At 39.5% G+C, this 17,511-nt stretch overlaps 1 protein-coding gene across 1 annotated transcript; it reads right to left on the reverse strand.

Moving 5' to 3' along the window:
• Nucleotides 1-9,505: 9,505 nt before the first annotated feature.
• Nucleotides 9,506-16,207, reverse strand: cox7a2l (cytochrome c oxidase subunit 7A2 like). Its single transcript, XM_085761542.1, has 3 exons — nucleotides 16,027-16,207; nucleotides 11,399-11,533; nucleotides 9,506-9,654 (listed from the first exon to the last, which is right to left on the reverse strand). Exons 1-3 carry the CDS (start codon nucleotides 16,096-16,098, stop codon nucleotides 9,511-9,513), a joined length of 351 nt encoding a protein of 116 aa, XP_085617668.1. The 5' UTR covers nucleotides 16,099-16,207; the 3' UTR covers nucleotides 9,506-9,510.
• Nucleotides 16,208-17,511: the final 1,304 nt, after the last annotated feature.

A 17,511-nucleotide genomic window follows, 5' to 3' on the forward strand; every position in this document is an offset into this window, starting at 1 on the left:
AGAGCTGACGACTTCCCTCTGGATCTTTATCCAAAACTGTTGGATTTTCTTCCAACAATAACAATACACCCAATGTGAGTTTACCATCCAGACAGTCCTCACCATGTTTAAAGCTACAGTGTAGAACTTGTTATTATTCCCTGTAACTTTACCACGTTATGGATGCCACATTGAGGACATAACAGGGTACAGATCAGTTAATGCAGCTTTAAAGGGATAGTAGCATTTTTTTTAAAGTGGGGTTGTATGATCTACAAATAGCCCCTAAGTACTTTAATTGCAGTAGAAGACTCTCTGCACTCCTCCTGTTAGCAACGCTAGCCCATAATAGCCCTGCCCAGAGATTTACAACATACATTGTTGTGAATGGACCCAAAGAAACGGCCTATTTTCGTGGCCTAAAAGAGGTTTTACGTGAAAAAAAAATACACAGTTCCATTGTTCGCTATAATATATTTTTTTCCAGCCCTTCAAAGTGCAGGAAAAACACAGTTTTTATTTGGAGCTAACCAACTCACGTATCCCTCCGCCCAGGGTTAGCGCCCGCCGATCAGCAGTTGGTTAGCTCCAAATAAAAACTGCGTTTTTCCTGGACTTTGAAGGGCTGGAAAAAAGTATATTATAGTGAACAATGGAACTGTGTATTTTTTTTCCAGGTAAAACCTCTTTTAGGCCACGAAAATAGGCCGTTTCTTTGGGTCCATTCACAACAATGTATGTTGTAAATCTCTGGGCAGGGCTACGGGCTGGCGTTGCTAACGGAAGGAGTGTAGAGAGTCTTCTACTGCAATTAAAGTACTTAGGGGCTATTTGTAGATCATACAACCCCACTTTAAAAAAATGCTACTATCCCTTTAAAATCAAACATAGAGACAGTTAATATTTGCATCTTTGTGTACAACTAGTTGGTGGAAAAAAAGGGATTTACCATCTTCTATAATGCTTCTTTATAATGTCAGAAAATGTTTAATGTATGTCTATAACTAGAATAAAAAATGGTCTGACAATGAAGCAGCAGATGAGCTTCACCAGTGTGCTCCAGGATTGTGTCATTTTATAACACATTCACAATGAGAACGATCTGAAATCTGCCATAACAACCACAGAGAATTCATTTTTACAATGATTTATCTCACAGCGGGGCGGCCGCTGACAGGAGAGACAAGCGGCTCATGAGACAAGATGGAAGCAGCTTCATCATGAGAGGGGACTCATCCCGTAAAAAGGGGATTACATTTTCAATTTTCTTGCGATAAGTCACACCCATCCTCCATTTGTAACAACCAACTATTATTTCTCACCTTCCCCTCCACCCCTCTATCCCTCTTCACACACCACTCTCTTCCTGTGTGTTTTGTCTCTGCCTTTGCCCCAGTTTCCTGTGTTCACACTCCCCCCAGGTGTGCGCTTGATTAACAGTTGGAGTTGCTGTGTTACCGCGTGGTAAACATGTTATTGAGTCGTCGTGTCTCTCCTGTCGGGCAGAGGAGCAACAACAAAAGGATCTATTGTCACTGAGAGATGCTCAAGTGGGGCTGTCGTGACGGTGGGAGACAGGGGGAGACGGAGGGGAGGAGGAATTAGGGGGATGCTGAAGGATTCCTCGATGAAAAGCAGGTACAGGGTTTATTATCACAACCAGGTATGAGGCGTCGAGGTGGCGATTATGTTTTTCTGAGCTTCAGTGAGAGGACAATGACTGAAAAACTGTGAAAAGATAGTTTTATTTTCCCCGTTTTGCACCTTCAAGTGGTTTCTCAGATGCAGGCCGGTGACAAATTACAGGAAAAACCTGAATGAATGCAGATGAAACGTGGGCGCAATGGTGCAACCAGGGCCGGCCCAAGCCTCCATGGGGCCCTAAGCAAAGTCTTTATGTTGGTGCACTCTATTATTGCCGATTATTATTATTATCTATTTCATTTTTTACTCTGTCATTATGAATCATCATATCCTGGCAGGTTTTTACCCATCTAAGATTTTTATTCTGAAATGGCACCAAATTCAGCTAAAAGTGCAGCCTGGGGTTGATTTACATTTAATCTTCAAATTGATATAATACTGGGATACTGAATGTCAGCTAGGTCGACTAAAAGTAACAAAATAAACCAACAGACAATGCATTTACTGTAAACACATCATCTGCTTTTTAAAATTTTTTGTTTTTAAATATACTGCAAGCAACAGAAAAGTGCAACAACAATTTGAAATGCAACAATAATTAAAGTTTTTTGTAATTACACAGTGTTTCTCTAAGGATCGACAAAAGTTAGGCACTACAATTTTAAAAAGTTACTTGCCTTTTGGGGGCCCCCCCAATAGTCACGGGGCCCCAAGCAGGTGCTTAGTTCGCTTATGCCTTGGGCCGGCTCTGGGTGCAACTAAGCAATTAACATCCAACAGTTATAAAGATGCTGAACAGGCCCAGTTCATCCTGAAGGAGAAGCTGTAACTTCATCTCCGGAGCACAGATGTTGCAAAGATGTTCAGCTGGCTGCTGTTTAAATAGTAAAGGGGATAAAGTGGCATCTGCATTTGGGAAAGACGTGAGCACCGAGGGTCTGAGACTGCGGGTGGCAACTCACATTTTGATGATCATGATGCCAGTGCATTTGTCAGCAGAGCAGCTTCTTCTTCCTCAGGAGAAGAGGCAGGATGTGATCAGACTGCGTCAACCATCACACAGGGAGGGGGGGAGTTATGGAGGGCCCATATAGTGCATAAACCTCCCCCCTCCCATTATGAAGATGAAAACCACAGGCGCTAATCTACAGGGATGTGGATACAAGTGATATGGTCAGATGAGTCATCTCTCAGCATGTTCTCCACAAACGGGGGAGGGGTGTGTATAGGGCCGACACTAAGAGCAGTGTTATTGTACTCGAGGACACGGAAATCAAGACTTATTCCACTCTTGTTTGTGTTTTTTTTAAATCAGTTTGATAAGAATATGTAATTTAACAGTGTTTCACAGTGGGAATGTAACTTATGTCATGCACCCCCTAGAGTTTATAGCTACTTCTGTCAAAACAGCCAATTGTAAAAAGCAGAGAAAAACAACAGAAAGAACAGTTGAAATTCCCACAGGTACAAATATACACAACAACCCTTTAATTTACAGGCCGCTAATTAAATGTTAATGTCAAGAAATAGCCAGGAAATAACAAGTAATTTCGTCGTGACATCGAAATAGCCTAGAAATAACGGTCAGTTTATGTTGAGAAATATAAGAAATGACGATTGATTGCGTAGAAAAGCATGTGTAATCTTTTGCCTTTATGAAAAACATGATATTACTATGAAATTGACTGTTATTTATAGGCTCTTTCTTGACATTACTGCGCAATTACTTGTTATTTCTTGGCTATTTCTTGACATTATCACATAATGACCATGTAATCAGCTTCCTGTGAATGAAAGGGTTACCGTTTGATTTCAATCAGATCATAAACCTGTATTATTGCAGTTTGGGTCCAGTATTTCTACTCACTGAGATAAACAGACTTTTATTTTGAAATATAAAGATGTGGACTGAATATAAACTACATGATAAGTAGAGCTGACGATTTCCCTCTGGATCTTTATCCAAAAGTGTTGGATTTTCTTCTAAATACACCCAACAATAACATTACACCCAATGTGAGTTTAGCATTTCAGACAGTCCTCATCATGTTTAAAGCTACTGTTGTGTAGAACTTGTTTTTATTCCCTGTAACTTTACCACGTTATGGATGTGACATTGCGCAATTACTTGTTATTTCTTGGCTATTTATTGACATTATCACATAATTACCATGTAATTAGCTTCCTGTGAATGAAAGGGTTACCGTTTGATTTCAATCAGATCATAAATTAACTCATTTCAGATTGTTTACAGCTTTGTTGTGTGTGTGTTTGATGTAGAGGTTGGAGACTCGACTCTCGGACTCTCAGACTCTCCGAATACAAGGGACTGGACTCATACTGGGTTACAACACAGACTAAAAAAGCTTGTCCTGCTATGGTTTGAGTCCATAATAATATCCAGTATGAAAATGAAGTGAATTATATGTTGTTGCCTCCACAGTCATCAGTCACCTATTAGTCATGATCACTTATTGAATTTTGTGAAACCAGCACTTTACAGCAGAAATAAACCACTGTAGGTGTGCAGTAACCATCACCACCAACCCACAGCTGGAACTCATCTGCATGGAAACACTGTTATCTGTATAGAGTGGGCTGTTTTGGCCTGAGACGCTTTTCAAATTATGCCCTGTGTGTCTTTATTTATTAACAGTGCTCATTATCCAAGTCAAATTCATTTTTAAATCAGCGCTATCATCAATTATCCATCATAAGGTTTTTCCTCAGGGTGCGAAGTATTGATGCCGTGACAAAGGGAGGTCCAGAGCTGAGCCAGCCTGACAAATTAAGGCGCCATGTTTTAATAAATAAAACTCTTTCACTGCTATCCATTAATTAAAAAGAAAAACTCTGGCTGTTTTATTTTCAAGGGTTTTTGAGGACCTGAGAGGACTTTAGAAAGAAAGAATATCCAAATGTAAGCCTTATTGTACAAGAGAGACATGTTTTTATTGATGACTGAATGAAACATTGAGTATATGAGGTGGATATTTGGTTGTAAGAAACACATGTTTATCCATATTCCTTTGATTTCAGGGGTCAAAATGTTATTAGACAGCTTATCATATAATGAAATGATTTTAATTTGCTTTAAACTTATTTTTTTGTGTAGTCCACCTCTTGGCCTACATCTCAATAAGCTTTACCTGGTTAAATAAAGGTTTAATAAATAAAAAAATGGTTTGTGACTGGTTGGATTCAGGTCAAGGCCACTTTATACTGTCTCTCCACAAAAACTCATTGATTTCCATGTCTGTGTGTAGGATCATTGCTCTGCTGCAGAACCTCCTATAAATGGGGGAAAAAAAGCACTAAAAGCACCACAGAGTCCATCATGATGCCTTTTCAGTGTAACTTTAAAGTGCTTCCTGTCCGCTGTAAATTGAAGGTGTATAGATCGTTGTTGCGTGAATCTGATGAAATGATGAAAAACACACACTCCCTTGTCCTGATGACTGTACTCAACACATCGGGTTATGTGAGTGTATGCTACTGATTACAAGTGGAGCTGTGTGAGGACTGTGCCAATCAGTCACATCAGTGAAGGCCACCTCTTGTTGAGAGTTAAGGTGGTGGGTATTAGACAGAGACGACTTCAGTAAAGAAATGGACAGCAGTAAACCTATAGAGAATAAATTATAGATTAAAGTCGTCAAACAGCTAATAATATCAGGAGAAAGGACATATGTGACACCAGAAAAACTTAGTAAGTATAACGATACCATCCCAGACCTGTGTATCAGGTGTGGAGAGGAGAAGGGAACGTTCTTTCACTGTGTTTGGGAATGCAGTAAAGTCCAACAGTTTTGGCGGGAGATTAAACAAACTTTAGAGACTATTCTAGGTATAAAATTAGTTCTTGACCCTAAACTATTTATTCTAGGGTTATATCCTGATAGACATCACATGTCTAGAAAAATAATCACTGCCCTGGATTTATGTTTACTTCTTGCAAAAAGAGTCATAGCACTGTCATGGAGGAGTACCAGTAAACCAAAACTCATCACCTGGGTTAAGGAAATATCCACAAATCTACCTATGGAGAAGATAACTTACATTATAAAAGGAAAACTACCACTATTTCAAAACATTTGGGGTCATTTTATGGAATATATGGAGAGTGTGGATTTAAGTAATGTGAGGAATGAAGCTGACGAGGCGTAGTTGTCGGTAGTCCTTTGCAGTGATCCAAAATAATTTCTTTTCTTTTGATATTTGATTACTTAATTCTGTGTGAACTGTACATCTAAATTTGTATTTTGGATCTAAGCACAATAGTGAAATAACCTGGGCTAACTCTTGATAAGGCAGAGAAACCTTTATTGTTCGGGTTGTTGTTGTTGTTGTTGTTGTTGTTGTTTTTATATACTTATACTTTAAGTGTTGCTCTATGTTATCTCATAAATACCTGACTTGCGAGGAAGGACAATTTGAATGCTGGACAATAATTTCGTTATCTCTGACGTCTTCCTTGATGTGAGAGCACTCTTATTTCTGTATATTTATGTATTTTGGAAATATTGTGAAAACTCAATAAAGATAATGTTGGGAAAAAAATAATAATATCAGGAGATATAATGGAAAATGAGACAATGAGACAATATCTGATGACGAAGACTGACACATGGGAAAGCTCAGATCATCTACTGCCATTGTAAATTTCAATGAAGATATTGTGAAATAAATAATGAAACATTTATTTAAAGGGATAGTTAACCCAAAATTCAAATTTCACTCATTATCTACTCACCCTCATGTCGACTAAGGGCTGGGAGAAGTTTCAGAGTCCTCCGTGACTTCTCTGAGTTACAGCGGGGCTCGGGGCAGCACTGCATGTCCATATGACGGTTGCGTACGGAGCTCACTTTTCTTCGTCCAAAAAGACACACCAAAAAACAGATACAAATACCTCCATAGTGCTCGTCTGTAATGTCCCTCTTGTATTGAAGCCCCAAAATGAGAAATTGTTCCGAAAAAAATGTAATAAGTATATATTTTAAGCTTGTTTGGAGCGGAAGCTAACTCAGAGAAGGCACGGAGGACTCTGAAACTTCTCCCAGCCCTTAGTCGACATGAGGGTGAGTAGATAGTAGGTAGTAGTAGTAGTAGTAGTGAAATTTGAATTTTGGGTGAACTATCCCTTTAAATAGATATATTTAAATCCTCTCATACCTGTGTGAAATGCTGGATGAATGTATTAAACATGATGCTGTGTGTATGATGTATTATTATAGGTCAAGCTCAGAGTTTATTGATCCCAGGAGGAACATTCACTAGTTACCGGCCTCTGCCTCAAAGGCCATTTACATGAATAATATATAATAATAACCATAATTCTGGATAATGGGTATGTTTGCGTTCGGTGCTTTAGGTATATTTTGATGCTGATGCAATATGACTTTTATTTGTAAGAGTGTTTTAACAGTGTGGTGTTGCGGCTTCACTTGTTTCTGTTCAAAAATAAAGAACTCCAGTCATGACCTTTATCCCCTTTGAAAGGAGCTTTTTAAAAAAAAATTTACAACCAGAAAGTCAGAGTCGCGGAAGAAGTTAAAGAGAAATACGGTACATTTTTCACTTTACTTTGACTATTTGTTTTTGTCATAAAAAAAAAGGGAGGGGGGAGAACATAAGACCCTTTGTGCTGAAAACTCTGGAGTCGTAGCCATAAATCTGAACCAGGTCTATTTCCGCAGCTGTTGCAGCGATATGGGGATGATAAACCGCTCTGCTCCCAAAGAATCAGGAGACTTTAGAGCTTTAAAACGACGTATATTTGTCACGGTTGTATAAAGCTCACTTCCTGTGGTGCTACACCGAAGGCCAGACATCTCTTGAGTTGAAGATATGGGTATATAAGTGTCTATAAGATGAGAAGACGTATCGTATGTTGCCCATCTCAACCCACTCTGAGATGATCATCTGTGTTTCAGAGCAGCTTGATGCGGAACGGCCAACGTGTCCGTCTGAATCAACCTCCCACCCTCCGAACTCGGTGAGGAGCATCTGAAATCACACCAGGGCCCACACATATAAATACTGAATGAGCCGGTACTTAAAGCCAAGTGAGCAGCAGCTATGTTCCCCACTGAGTCTGGGTGTCTCCATCATGCTTGTGTCAGCACTACTGTAAAAAAAACAACCACCATGTTCACATGTCCGCTTCTATTTTGGCATATGTAAGAGCGGAGGGAGATGGTATAGAGCCAAATGCTATTAAAAATAAAGCTTCATACATCATGTCCATGCATCCGTTACAGACATGGACAAAATTGTTGGTATACCGTTCTGTTGAAGAAAGAAAAACCTGCAATTGTCACTGAAATAACTTGATACTGACAAAAGTAATAATAAATAAACAATTCTGTGAAGTTACCAAATGAAAATCAGACATTGCTTTTGAATTGTGGGTCACTAAATGTTTATTTATTATAACTTCTGTCAATTTCAAGTTGTTTCAGTCACAATTGTGGGTTTGTCTTTCATTAAAGGAGAATTCCTGTCATTTTCTAAGTAAGGCTCTACAGCTCTAGGTCCCCGAGTGCGACCATAGGAAAGAATCTGAGAAAAATATGTGCAGCCCGGACCTAGCTCTCCTCCTGCTAGCTGCGCTACACTGCAGTTAAACAGCAAAGTAATGGGGGCAGTTCTTCTAACCGCGACTTTGGCCTCTATATAATGCTCAAAATATCACTACAAATGCTTTGCAACATCCACCAGTTCCTCTCCACACAACACTGACTGTGCATAACTCTGTTAAAGCAGAAGTAAGCGATCCGGTTGTTTTGGCTAATGCTGCGTTCCAGGCAGGCTTTTGAAATCGTAAATTACAGCTTCAAGTCACAACTTACGACTTTGTAGCGTTCCAGGCAACCCACTCGTGTTTTTCCGACCTGTTTTACCGGTGAAAGTCACTATAACGGCCACTCGTAACTTCCGACCTGTGAACTCGTACCAGATCGAACTGGTACGACTTCACAGGTTTGAAAAACACGAGTTACGGGTTGCCTTGAACACACCATAACAGTCCTCGTCCCTACGTCACCACATTCACGGCGTCCCTTGGCTGCACACACAGCCCTTCATGCCGTTCTCTCTCCTCATTGGATAAAAATTGTAGGATACGAGAAAAGTTTTCTCTCGGCTCAGAGCAGAGCAGAGTGACTGACAGACCCGTGTTTCGGTCCAAACACTCTATAGAAGTGATTGCTGTCGGAAGATATAACTATTTAAGACTTATATTAACACAAATATATCGCTTACTTCTGCTTTAATATGAGAGAGCAGTGGTAACGTGTGTTTTTTATTACGTACTTCTGTTTACTCGTTAGCTTCCAGGGTAGACCTTACTAGTCGACTGTCGAGCTCAGGACCGTTTCCATATCAGCAAAGACAAAAATGCGAGGAAAACATGGATTTAGGGGTAAAAAAAACGATTTTGGATAGGGGAAAAAAAGCAGTTATATTCATATTGATGCTTTTTCCCGCATCCAAAATCATTTTTTTCCTCCTAAATCCATGTTTTCCTCGCGTTTTTGTGATGATCGGAATTCTCCTTTAACAGAGGGGTACTAACGATTTTGTCCACGTCTGTAGTTGACTGGTAATAACGACACATCCACGGCATCTTTTACATTTGTTTCCCCTTAAAATTTATTAATTTAGACTTTTTACAAAGAAGACAGACATTTTGATCGTAATCGTCGTGTGTGTGTGTGTGTGATGATGATGGTCTAAAAGTCCCAAGAGGCGGCAGCAGCAGCGGCGGCGATGGCTATGGCGGCGTGGCGATGGCAGACGGAGGCGGTGAAGGTCGGGCGTGGTCATCATGGTTACGGCAGAGACGTGTTTACAGACAAGAGATTCTGGGTTTGTGTTGGTTGGTCACTTATTGTTGTTGGGCTGTGCTGCCATGTAAAGAGCGACCAGGCAGTAGAGAGCGCCTCCTATAGTCAGAGCCATGGTGGTGCGGTACAGTAGCCTGTCGGGGACGCCGCCCTTCAAGTGAATCGGGACACCGTCGGGCGCCTGGGGGGGAAAAAAAGTAGGGGATCGGGTGAAGAAAAAGAAATAAAATGATGTTGTTTTTGAACAGAACAGGTAGTACAGAGTCTTTTTTTAGATTGAACTTGAATTAAATGGGTTTTTCTTTAATTACTCTCACTCTTTATAATAGACCGAATGGCTTTGTTGTTACTACCGGGTAGAAAACCAACACGTAATTTGAATGAGATCAATAGTAACGAACGAGAGTTTAGCTATATATATATATATATATATATATATATATATATATATATATATATCATATTTTTCAAGCCCTATCACCGTTTAGACAAATCTGAAATGATTGAAGAAACATTACTATTTCTGTGTGTGTGTTTTGTGTTGCTAAGTGTTGTATTTATTCAGTTTGGGGGAATCACGGTGTCTGGAAAGCATCAGTGGCTGCAGCTGACGGCGGTAGCTAAGCTAACGGCGGTAGCTAAGCTAACACCAGGACGTCAGCTGTTAAAACCCTCCCGTTGTCAGACACGACATGAAACTACTCCATTTAGCTCAATCGTGTTGTTACTCAGATATCCGCTGGAAAAAATATTTTTTTATGGAGCGTTTATTGAGTCACTGAGTTAATAAAGTTAAACAGGTAGCTAACCGTTAGCCCGGCTAATCTCTGATAACTATGACTAATTACAAAAATGTGCACACGTAAATAGTAATGTTTGTCCAATCATTGGTTTTATAAACTTTACAAACATCAGATTAGTCTAAACGGCGATATAGTGACATGAAAAAGTAGATCTATATAGCGAAACTCTCGTCCGTCACTATTGTTCGAATGCTGGTTTTCTACCCGGAAGTAGTTGTAAACAACAAGGTGATTCGTCCTATCCACTTTCTGATGAGAATGAACACTGCAAAAATATGTTTTTTCATCATATTAGGGCTGTCAATCAATTCAAATATTTAATCTAAATTAATCTCATTTTAATTCCATGTTTTTTGTTTGTTAAAATGTTAAAGCAGTGTTTTGGAAATATAACTTCAAGTACTACTATCCAGATTCCCTCGACTACTTGTAGCATAAAAAATATACTCAAATAAAAACATGACAGCACAATCTGGATGGGAACTGTTAGCAGAGACGATTAGATACGGGTCAGGCTAAATGAAGAAGAAAAAAAAAAAAACACAAAACATTGTTAATCATGTATCCAAAAAAAAAAGATCGTAGTGTTAATATGAATTTGCATTGACGCGTGACCATCGCATTAACTCTGACAGTCCTAATATTAACATTTGAAGAATGGAGAGGACCTGGTAATTTGGTAATAAAAAAAAGTAAGAACATCTTTTCTCTTATATGGAATTTGAAAGGTCAAAATTTCTACACTTTAATCAAAAATATTCTTGAATTTACAAAAGCGCAGCAGTCAATCGAGATGATTTCCATTCGTCTGAGTGATTGCTCCGCTAAACTTCTGAGTCTCTTTCATTATTTCCCTCGCTGCCTCTCGTGTGATGAATACTGAGAGGAGAAGCAGAAGGCCATTAAGGACAGAGAGTGAAATGAACACCAGTCACTGCCTAACACTTATGAATCTCCACTGCAGCGACTGATAAAGTTGAACCCTTAAACCTCTCTCTGAAGACTTCCTCTGAATTAAAAGCTGACTCACTGTGCCGACTGTCGAGGTCTCAGACGAAATAATAATAATAATAATAATAATAATAAAAAAAGACACATTTTTCAATCTGTTTCCTTCCCTACCTGGAATATCCTCTGGAACTCCTGAACCTTGTTTGCTCCCATGTACTCCACTGTGGACCCGGCCTCTGACACCACCTTAGTGGGTGAGGCAAAGATCATGGCGGGGGACTCTGCTGGCACACTTGGCCTCAGCCCCTGCATGGGGGAAAAAGAAAACCCAACATTACAAAAACATTTCACAAACTCTATTAAATAATTGAAAACATTTAATACTCATTTAAAATGCAAACACACAACTCGTCCTTGCCAACCCAGCGTGTCTCCGTCAGTAAAAGAACTTGACAACGACAGAAACAAAATGATGGAAAGAAGAAAAAGCCAGACAGAAAAAGTATTTAATTAAATGAATAAAACAAAATTGAAGGACAAAGTGCGACCCTCAGCATCAGGCAATGGAATAAAAGATTTAATGTGAGCTATCAAATAGGACTGCACTGCAGTATGAATTTCTTTAATAACCATTTACTCCCATTTTCTACAATTAATGTAATTAGTCATTCGGTTTATAAAAACAATAGAGATGCTCATTACAGCTCCCAAGATGAGGTCTTCAAATGTCTTCTTTTGATTAAGCAGATACTGTTGTTCAATTCATTATGAACTAAAATATGCAAAAGCAGCGAACATGTTTGCCGCCATTTCTGGAAAGAAATTATTTTAGGACTCGCCAAAATAGCCGACGATTAAACCTCCGTCTCAGTTCTAAAACGTTTTTATTTAGTCGTATTTTCTCTAGTTTGATACAGTCCTGGTGCTTCGCCAGCAAAGCAGTGAAAGCCAAGACCTTTTTATTATTTCTCAGAGACATGACTGTCATCTGGGAATGCCAAGCGAAAATATTTCTGTCCGATATCTAGACAGGTGGAGTCAAGTCAAGAGCCCACAAAAGAAAATTGGCAAGTATAGCCTTACATCCTATTTAAGCATTGGGAACCATTTTTGTTAATTTGGCGCTCGATACAGTGGATAAAAGAGTTTAACCTAGGAATAAATGTGACGCAGGTAGAGCTGATGCAGCCCTCACTCTTCTCCTTAAAGGGATAGTAGCTTTTTTTTTAAAGTGGGGTTGTATGATCTACAAATTGCCCCTAAGTACTTTAATTGCAGTAGAAGACTCTCTACACTCCTCCTGTTAGCAACGCCAGCCCATAATAGCCCTGCCCAGAGATTTACAACATGCATTGTTGTGAATGGACCCAAAGAAACGGCCTATTTTCACGGCCTAAAAGAGGTTTTACCTGGAAAAAAAATACACAGTTCCATTGTTCGCTATAATATATTTGTTTCCAGCCCCTCAAAGTCCAGGAAAAACACAGTTTTTATTTGGACTTAACCAACTGCTGATCGGCGGGCGCTAACCCTGGGCGGAGGGATACGTAAGTTGGTTAGGTCCAAATAAAAACTGCGTTTTTCCTGCACTTTGAAGGGCTGGAAAAAATTATATTATAGCGAACAATGGAACTGTGTATTTTTTTTCCCACATAAAACCTCTTTTAGGCCGCGAAAATAGGCCGTTTCTTTGGGTCTGTTCACAACACTGTATGTTGTCAATCTCTGGGCAGGGCTATTATGGGCTGGCGTTGCTAACGGGAGGAGTGCAGAGAGTCTTCTACTGCAATTAAAGTACTTAGGGGCTATTTGTAGATCATATAACCACACTTTAAAAACATGCTACTATCCCTTTAAATATCGACAAGTTTCTTTTTACATGAAACGCAACAAAAGCTCCTATACTCTTTGCATGAGCTGCTCACCTCGGCTTTGCTGCATTAATAAGTGATTGCATGAGAACTCGGTTCATCTCGTCGTGCACATTATGGCTCCACTTGTTCAACTGCTCGAGTGCCTGTTTAGATTATTAAAGAGCATCTCGAGTGGTTAGTTAAACACTGCAAACTACAGAGTATTAACACGTAGGATTATATTTGTCTCAAGGTGTTCGACGATAAATCTGGAAGCGTTGACAGAGGATTTTGACGCGCTGCTTATCTACTGCTGCCAGACACACATTTTGTAGACTATTGTAGACACTTCAAGCGTCAAGCTTTGTGATTGTTGTGATCTCTTCAGCTCCATTCATTTTGCAAAGCTTTCCGATAAATACTTTAAGTGAATAAACCAGGGGTACGTTCGTTGTGGTGTTAATGGAGTACACGTGTGCCTCTTTAACAAACCCCACACTTGGAGGAAGCTCCTCGCTCACCCACCTTCATTTTGAAAAAGAAATCACTGGCAGACCCATTACCTAGTTAAGCATGTGTGGAGGCAGACAGTGTGGGAGCGGGGAAATTAAATCTGACATATGAAAACGCAGAGGCACTGAAAGCAGATCATTTTTTTTACTTGCCACGCGAGGCTTAACTAAAAGTGTTTGCAGCAGGAACTCATCTCGGCAGGAGATTGCTTCCTGTATTTCCCCCCTGCATGACTTGTTATCCCAGAGATGGTGTGCAAGATGTGCAAGATGCTGAGGAATACTGAGAAGAATGGCAAAGAATAAGAAAACCAGGTATTTTTTAAATGATAAAATAAAATTCATGTTATTTTTGTTGCCTAAGTAGCTGCACCACAGACACCTGCACTCAGAGGCAAAGGCACAGAAGGAAAAAATAGTCTGCACAGAGTTAAAAAATGACTAAATATGTGGTAAAAAAAATATTTGACAGATTTCAGATTTGATCAAATGCTACTTCCCACTATGGTTAATACCTCCTCTGGCAACAAAATTACTCATATGAGACTGGAAATGGAGTTGACAAATTATCCACACACTATAACCTGCTTTATTGTGGCCTGCTCCATTTACGTCTGAGTGAAAGTGCTGCTGTTTTAACACGTCTGCTGTACTCACATGGGCTTAATTAGAATACAAAATTGCTGCTAAATTATAGACTTCATCTCAGCACCATGCCATCTGCCTCCATTCACGATATGAGGGATTTTTATATTCACTGTATTTACTGCAATCAAAGATGAAATATGGAAGCATTATCAACACAACACATGTGAAAGCATGGGAAGCTAATGCACTCATTACGCAGAACGGCCACTGTTATTGTTTTATTATGATAAGTAATGTTATTGGTTTATTATGGCTGCTGCCTGATTGTGTTAGCACCATTTAAATTTTGCATGTGTCTTTGAGGGGGAGGTAACCACCACAGTGCTATTTACTTCATTACTCATGACGGTCTCATTGCACTCACCACTGTGAGTCGTTTGAATCTCTGATTGTCATCGCTGACATCGAGGAGGCATCAGCCCACCTGTGTTTTCATTTTAGAGCAATGCAATCGATTAAAGGTTTCCCCACTTGTATCAGTAATAGGCAGCAGGCGAACGCAGGGCAACCGCTGATTTGTGGGACTTTTATGTATTATTGTAATTATGGAATTTGTTCTCATGGCCTTTTAACTAACTTATTTATTCATTTACTTCAGGTTTTTTTAATCTCAGCTGTTTATAAACTCTATTTATCTTGTTTGTTTGTGAAATTTCAATCTAAAGAATAGCTTATAGCTGTGGGTATGATTTAGAGGCTGAAAAACTTCTTCCCCTTTGCGCCATACTACAGAGGATGAAAAGAGAAACACTGGAATTACTGGTTGATTAATCGTTAATAACAATCAACAAATATTTCAGTCATGCATCATCTGACTCTATTATATATATTAAGATTTTCTGTCTTTGCACTTGAAGTATGAAACAAGATATTTCAAGCTGTTTACTTGGACTCAAAGTGAATTGAATTGATACTTTTCCATATTTTCTGCCAGTTTATCCACTAAACAATTGACTGATTAGGTGAGAATGCAGTTGAAGGACATAATACAAGAAAGGTTGGGTTAACTGCACTCCAAAAATGTATCAGGCTCTATTTTCTTCGAACAAAAAGTAATTTAAAAGTTGAATATGTGACTTTTAAACAGACACGTGGGGAAGCTGGACAACAGTCTGACTCTCTATCACAGAATAACAAAAGAAGCAGCAGCATAAAGGACAGAGGAGCAATAATAAAGGTCACATCTGGCAGAAGCTGCAGAGAGGCCACTGGATTTAGAAATTGGCTGTAAATTCTCATGAAGGCCAGATCAACAGATTGGAAATAACCTTTCTGGGTAAAGGTTAAATAGAGGCTGTGTGATAAGACAGCAGAGGAGAAACAATTCATGTTTATGTAGAAAAAAAGAAAGAAATAACAAGAAACAGGGGGAAAAAAAGAAAATAGAAAGAAAGGTCACTATCTCTCTCTATATAATTTGACTTAAAGTTTTACATAAATAAATTAAATACAACTTATATTGCTGGATAATGAAATGACCTAATTAGTCAAAATGAAGATGAGATGATACCAGCTCGAGGGATCCTGTAATAGCCTAATTTCACAAAAGATACCGAAAATTTCCGGTTATTTTCGAACAAATCTTAAAACTCACAACATTAATAATACATCTGATTGTTTTTTGATAGATATTAGAAGATATTTAACGTTTTTAAACTGAATATTGAATTTGAAGCCACAGTAGAAACACGAAACCTAATCGCGGTGGTCGCTTATCCAACGCGGTGACGTGAAGGTCACCTCTTTCCGGTTACCGGCTCGGTTTCTCTCGGCTGCCCGGACTCACCTGGGGGCTGTAGGCGGCCGCAGGAGCAGTTCCCGTCAGCTTTTGGGTAAAACCGCTGAATTTGTAGTACATTTTACAGCTGAAGGACGACGAGAGGTGTCGTTCACAACAAATCCCACCCGGTGAAGGGTCTTCCTGCTGCGACCGTCGACGGAAAGTGGCGTCACAGCAAGCTGCCCACTTCCGCTGCCTGTTGAAAATTAAAGTGGCGGGCCAAAGACGGTTTATAAACCAAGACCTTTCATGACGAGTCAGCTTCCTGTATGCATGTCACTAGGCTTCTGCACGGCCACGCCCCTTTAGAGAGACCAGAGGCAGTTTGGAGTGTATTGATTCCTATGGGACAATTTAATGTGAACACCGATTATGATCGGGCCTTTCTCCCCACGGTCACTGAAGCAAATTTTGGACTCATTTTTCACAAGCCACATCTCTTCTGAACAGTTTGACACCAAAATGGTAATTTTCAGACGGAGAGATCCGGAGAAAATCCACTTTGTTCAAGACCTGTCTCTGTCTCTACGACACACTCTCGCGAGATTTGGCACAGATCTCCTAGGCAACGTCAAACAAACGGCCGCGAACTCCCGTGAAAATGATTTAAATTATTTTTGGCATGCTAAATATTACTGTTAGTAGTGTAAATATTTAATGTTATCATAAGAAAATATAAATATCTCACTTTCATCTACCTAAAAATTGTATAAATCCACACACACGTTCACAGACGAGGTGGGGTGACGGTTGGCCACGCCCACTTAGAGAGACAGGAAGTGTATACCATTTCATATCATTGGAGCAGCCGCTCATGGAGTATCTTTCCATTTATTGAATATCTTTGGGCGGGCTAGGGAAAAAGAAAGAAAAAGGAAAAAAAAGCACTAAAAATGATGCCTACTAATGATAAAATTGTTTCATTTCAATATCGCAGTGCCTTAAAGGTGCAATATGTAAGAAATGTATGGCAAGTAAAATCATAAAATCACCCAATAATATTATCACTAGAGAATAAGGAATTATGTTAATTTGAAATGACTGACAGCAATATTAGGCTACAGCCCGAATATTCACTTTCAAAATTTTTATTTGCAGCACGTTTTGATTTTGTGTTTTGGTCGGTTGCGACACCCGACCACGGCTGTTATTTCCCAATCATGAACCATTTGGGCATCCAGGTTAATGCCAGACAGTTGCCACTGAGCTGCAGCTACAAGCATTGTGGATTACGGCTGGGCTGACGTTAGGCTATACTAAAAAAATAAAAGACCTCGCTATGACCCTCAAAAATGTATTTACAAGAGCAGAAACAAAAAAACCAGCAACTTTAATGTTCTTACTACCTGTCCTAGCTGGTTGTTTTGCACCGACTTTCAGGAAGTGGCAGCAGAGCAAAGGTCATCGATGGGATATTGTCCACCTGGACCACTGGCTACAAATTGGGTTTGTAAATTGTCCATGGATATAGGTAATATTCAACTGCTTGCT

Source organism: Trachurus japonicus, chromosome 19, assembly GCF_045865225.1.
Source record: "Trachurus japonicus isolate A0001 chromosome 19, Traja_1.0".
Lineage (NCBI taxonomy): Eukaryota > Metazoa > Chordata > Actinopteri > Carangiformes > Carangidae > Trachurus > Trachurus japonicus.